Source organism: Cibotium barometz, chromosome 16 (genome assembly GCF_041138505.1).
Source record: "Cibotium barometz isolate CiBa-2024 chromosome 16, ASM4113850v1, whole genome shotgun sequence".
Classification (NCBI taxonomy): domain Eukaryota; kingdom Viridiplantae; phylum Streptophyta; class Polypodiopsida; order Cyatheales; family Cibotiaceae; genus Cibotium; species Cibotium barometz.
Window position 1 is genome coordinate 51,536,843 of NC_141061.1, and position 6,047 is coordinate 51,542,889.

Consider the following 6,047-nt stretch of genomic DNA (forward strand, 5'->3'; position numbering starts at 1 on the left):
TAGTGAGTTTGTGTGCTCTCAAGCTTCTCTATCTTGTGTGTGTGCATTGTTACAACCCTAACCCTAATTCTAACAAGAGGAGGTGCACAAGAGACGCCCATGACCGAGCCGCCCCATGCAACGCAAGAGCGAGGCGCCCCCTAGAACGAAACGACCAGCACACATGAAGAAAGGAGCAGAGGACGCCCATGCAACGCATGAGGGAGCACCCCCGCATGAAGAAAGGAGCAGCACCCCCTTAATTGCCACCCAGTCCCCATGCATGCACACTATCCCAAAAATTTCACACATGCTAAATCATACCTAACACCCATTTAACCTTATAAACCTTACATTAATCAAGCATTAAACAAGATTAGCAGGGTTCTTATCAAATCGAACTAGCAACTAATCAAGAACTAAACAAATCGATCCAAACAAGCATTGATTAGCAAGATTAGCAGGGTTCTTATCAAATCAAACCAGCAACTAATCAAGAACTAAACAAATCGATCCAAACAAGCATTGATTAGTAACTAAACAACAACTAATCAAGATTCTCATCAAATCGAACCAGCAACTAAACAACAACTAAACAAATCAAACCAAACAAGCATTAATTAGCAACTAAACAATATAAAATCAAGGTTCTCATGAAATCAAAACCCGCGCGGACCATCACAGACGACTCAACATGTGGACACTCTGAGCAACACGCAGGAAGAAAGGAGTAGAGGAGGTGCACAGGAGATGCCCATGATTGAGCCGCCCCACAGCAGAGGAGGTGCACAGAACGTTCGCATCTCCCCTCAGCAGTAGCATGACCGAGCCGCCCCATGCAACGCATGAGCGAGGTGCACCTAGAACGAAAGGATCAGCACGCATGAAGAAAGGAGCAGAGGACGCTCACGATCGAGCCGCCCCATGTACCTCTTTAATTGCCAGCCAGCCCCATGCATGCACACTGTCCCAAAAATTTCACACATGCTAAATCCTTCCTAACACCCATTTAGCCTTATAAACCTTTTACCTTAGCCGCCCTTCGTATTAAAAAGGGCATATTCCATAGAAATTAATCAAAAAAATGTTATAGGTTGGCCTATTGGTGTTTAGTGTGTGTGGTTGTAGTTATATGCAAACATATGAGCCCTTCCCTTCACATTTAGGTACCATGTTTTGTTTAGGTATGTGTGCGTGTGGAGAGAGAAGAGAGAAGGAACTGGAGTTCACACTCGAGCACCACCAAAAAGCAAAAAGCAATTTGAAAGCGTAAAGAAGCTCTCGAACCTCCATCACAGCTTATTTAGCATCCCGCAACCCCGAGGTCTTCTAACCCTCGGGTCTTGTGTGTCTTCAAATTTGTTTTGCCCAGTGGGCTACGTTATCTCTGCACGCAGCCAGCCATGCCGGCCACAGCAGGGCGTGTGCGGATGCCCGCCAACAATAGAGTGCACAGCAGCGCTGCTTTGCAGACGCACGGGATCTGGCAGAGCGCCATCGGCTATGACCCTTACGCCCCCGACCAGAAGCAGCCCCCCGCTGGAGGCGCCGCAGGAGGCTCCGCTGCAGGCGACCGCGACGCTGTGGCCGCCCATGCCCCTTCTTCCGATCAGCAGAACGCCTATGACAGCTTCCAGGGCCTTCTTGCCCTCGCTCGCCTCACTGGCTCCAACGCCGACGAGGCCCGTGGCTCCTGCCGCAAGTGCGGCCGTGTCGGACACCTCCCCTTCCAGTGCCGCAATTTCCTCGTTCTCAAAGATGAGGCCGCCCTTGCTGCTGCGGCTGCCTCCTCTTTTCCTGGCTTCACTGATGGCGGTGGTGCGGCGCATCGCAAAGACAAAGGCCGTGAGAAACGTCTGCGGGAGGGTGGCACAGGACGTGGCAATGACGGTGGCAACACCGGATCTGACCTCTCATGTGAAGATCAGAGCTCAGACGATGAAGAAAGCGGCCTCTCTGACAGCTCCGAGGATTCTGAGATGGAGCGTGCCATCGCAGCAAAGTTTGGTAGGAACCTCCTCAAGTCTTCTTCCCACAAAAGTAAATTAGGGCGTAAGAAAGAAAGTTCTGAATCTACGAGGCGGAGGTCCCATTCCAAAAGGAGAAAATCAAGGAAAGATGCATCTGAAGATGATGATGGTAGCTCTGAGGAGGAAAAGAAGAAATCCAAGCACCGTTTGAAGTCGAAAAGAATCCTCAAAGGTGCATCAGAATCAGGATCTGATGAGGATTCCAGAGACAGTGACAGTGAAGCTGAACGGAAGAGAAAAAAGAGGAGGCATTCTCACAAACACAGTAAGAGTAAGAGCAAACACAGTGACAAACAGTCTGATGAGACGTCCGAAGGTGAAGATGCGAAACGTGTCAAAAAGAGAAGGTACCGGTCGGGTAAACACAGGAAGCATGGTTGAATTATGTCCTTGCAAAGATCACTGGTTGATCCATTTGCATAATGTGCTCTTCTGAAGGTTATTGTTTTGACTTTTTGGGAAGTTTTGAAGACTTGGAGAAAGTTTCTAAGTTTTTATGTTTATGAATTTCAGTACTTGTATTTTGGTGGACCTGTTGTTGTATGGCTGCTGCTACCAAATTTTTACTACCAAAATTTTCACAGAATGACTTATGTCTACTATCCTGAGTCCTCTACTTGGCATCAAGGTTTCAGATGTTACTGGTATTTTTCTCCTGAAGGGCATGTCGTGGCTCACCTAAGAGGGCCCAGGCACAATCTACTACTATGCTTTTCCTTAAATGCTATTGTTATGCAGCAGCCCTTTCATCAGGGCTATGTCAAGGACACTGAGAGAGGTAAGCCCTTTAAATCCTGATCCTGGTCACTTCTGTTAAAGCTCTAATTCACCCTCTGATGTGCATAGCATGGCCTGTTTTGCATGCAATTGGGTATCCAACAGGTGCACGTGGTTTCGGGGTCGGTGGATTTGTGGAGGGGAGGGTTTGAACAGTTCATGGGGTTACTTCAGGGAGGATAATGGGAAGCTTCATGGGGTGGGGTGCATTTCTTGATATGGCGCCAGGCAGTTGAGTGATGTGTGGGTAGGAAAGGGGGCATATGGGCTGGTAGGGGTGTTTTATGGGGGTCAAGCAGGGGAATGGGGAGGGGGTTGGGTGAAGCCTGTATCTAAACTTTTGTGGCCTGTGAGGCTACGTGGTCTCAATGCCGTGTGCAATTAAGAAGGGCGAATAGCAATGAGAAAAGAACTAGAGGGGCCAAAGCTGAATAGGCCTTCAAGGGCATTTTAAGTTTACACCAGTCTTTCAAGCGGACAGATGATACTGCCAAGGCTATTGTCTGACCTAGTTTGGGAAAGAAAAGCTGCAATTGAGGAACCGTCCATGAAAAGCTGTGGAAATCTGGCTCTAATACCCTTGTAGGTAGTGCAGACGAGTGCCGCTTGTCATCGTCAACCAGTCCGGGGACATTGTACACATGTGGCCAGCAGTGGAGGAAGGTTGTCGTGTGGAGTTGCTAACATCTTGTCTCATTGTGTAGTCTCTGGAATATTGTGCAGAGAGAAGAGACTGTCTGTTGGGTTGACCATGGCACTGGTTCAAGGAGGTAGAGCTATATGCAGCTCCCCCTAGCAGCCATGAACGTGCTTTGAACAAACGAGTAGATCTGTTGAGATTAATATGGAGGATTTTAGTGTGGTGCTTCACCACCTCCCATGTGTAGCCTTTGCAGAAAGGGTTCTGTGACCTTAGAGTCTGTCCGTGTGTCTGTCATCAGAGTGTTAGCCTTCCTTCTTTGAAACCATCCCCTGGACCTTGGTATCCATCACCTAGCCAGACTATAGGAATTTACCCTTCCCATGCAGGGGGAGGTGGTGGTGAGCATGTAAATACTCGGATGCCCTCCGTATGCCAAGAATCTCAAGAGTTAATGGTTTCTATCTCCAAGAGTAAATGGAGTAAGGGGTAGATACTTTGACATGTAGGAAACTTATGAGAGAATGTTTTTGAATTTTCTTAATTACACATCAAGTTGAAGTGGAAATACTGCATACCCAGTGTAAGGTCTCACTAGACCTATCCGAGGAAAATCTGATTCGGAACCACATAGGAGCGAGGCGTAAGGCCCACCTCCCAGCCATAGACTCTCTTTGGACTCGCTAGAGGCCATAGCTATCTATGTCTTGGGCGGAGCCCCCCCCTGCTAGTAAGACCTGGTGTCCCATGCCACCAGACCACACCCTACAGGTGTTGTCGTGTTGAGTAGCCCCGATGGGCCATGCGCTACGAGTCAGACTCGACGATTGTAATAACATCTGAGCTTGGGTTAATGCTTATATAGGCTGCTGGGCTGTATAATTCAGGACCTTACCCTGGTATCAGAGCGGGGTGCTAGCATTGAGGCATGGAGGATGTACAAGATAGTACCCTCAAGTCGGCGGCTGAATTTGACAAGAAAGCCATGGTTTCTCTGCATGGATGTGCGGGGAAGCAACAAAGGGAGAAATCCCTTTTGCGGATGCGCAAGGATCAGAGGGAAGGTAAAAAAGGCACCTATACATGCTGGACAACAGCTCCTAAGTGTGAGGAAGGTCTTGCTTTTGTCTAGTGCTCTTACATGCCTATGAGACTGTAGGAAGTGGCTAGAAGCCTGAGAATATACCATAGTATTTGATGACTGGTACGGAACCAATTCACTACCAAAAGAGCATACATACATCAACCATTCCTGCCATATACATGATTACCATCATTGTGAAACATTACATGAGCATATACATTCTGCAAACATAAACCAACTTGCACATGACACAGCACTAGGGGCTGAAGTTGGGCCAGCCCCCCCCTTGAGGTATCTTTATTACCAACAAAAGTATTTATATGTACAAGATGCAGGTGCCCGGGGAGTACACACTCATCCAACCGACACCAGATTTATCCAACTGTGAAAACATAGTTAAACACATTACTTGCAACTCCTCGGTCACCAACCAAGGTTGAGTGGTTACCAACTACTCCTGTTGCAACACCCTCAGTCACCAACCAAGGTTGAGCGATCACCAACCGCTCCTGTAGAAAATACCCTCGGTCACCAACCAAGGTAGAGTGATCACCAACCACTCCTATACTTTGATAGAGCGGTCACCAACCCTCCTAACAAAGTGCTGTCTCAAACCTGCAAAACAGTAACCAGCCATGGTTTTGGCTCACTAGCCACCCACAGGTTCCACCAGATCACATCCCAGGCCTGATACTTGTCTAGGGACATGTTTGCTCAAGTTTCGTCGCGAGAAACCTCGTGCAAACCTGTAAAAACAGCCAATAATGGCCCTTATAACAGTCGGCCAGCTACTATTGAGGCTCTGTTCACTCCGTCCAAGCCCTGTTCTCAGCAGAGTAGCACAAAAACAGTCCCAACAGCCATGTGCTAGCTTATGGAAACAAATTAAACAACCTACAGCCCTGTAGATGCGTCGGCCAGCCCTGTAGAGAGAGAGAGAGAGAGAGAGAGAGAGAAATAGCAGCCAGCCAAGCTTGGGACTCTTGCTCTTGGCATGTACTAGTTCATGCAAAAATAAGTATAAACTTTTTGTTTTTTCCTGTCCAAACAGCTCCTAACAGCCCACGTTTTTTAGATGAGTGCTCTACAAGTCAAGGCTTGCCCACTTTGGCCCTCCCACACCAAGAATAGCAACTCGTGGAGCTATTTGGGAGTGCTCGGGTGCCCATCTCTCATAATTGGCCTTGGTTCATTAAAAATAGTCCAGCTTGATGTGAACTCACTTATAAAATTATAAGTGTGTCCGCCCACACTTAAGTGAATGTGAACCCTGCACCTAATAAACCTTAGTAACATGAAATAATGAATAAATTGGGTTAAGTGTGCACACTTACCACCTGCAAAACACATAATGAAACCATATGAGTCCCAAACAAGTGTGCACAGCGTATCCACAGGTTGTCCAGACGTTGTGATATGCAGCGGAAGTCTTTGTATTGGAAGATCCTGACACACAAATGCTCACACCGTCTTCTGTATCGTGAGTTTCGTGAGTTTAGCAATCCACTTCAATACTTCAAACTTTAAAGAGATGAGA

The 6,047-nt window shown here is 47.5% G+C and overlaps 1 protein-coding gene across 1 annotated transcript; it reads left to right on the forward strand.

Moving 5' to 3' along the window:
* The first annotated feature begins 1,256 nt into the window (after positions 1-1,256).
* On the forward strand, positions 1,257-2,591 carry LOC147630722 (uncharacterized). Its single transcript, XM_086810695.1, has one exon. It carries the CDS (start codon positions 1,383-1,385, stop codon positions 2,388-2,390), a length of 1,008 nt encoding a protein of 335 aa, XP_086666821.1. The 5' UTR covers positions 1,257-1,382; the 3' UTR covers positions 2,391-2,591.
* Positions 2,592-6,047: the final 3,456 nt, after the last annotated feature.

Bases quoted from the DNA above. Each gene is read 5' to 3' on its own strand.
- LOC147630722 (XM_086810695.1), top strand. From the start codon at position 1,383: ATGCCGGCCACAGCAGGGCGTGTGCGGATGCCCGCCAACAATAGAGTG.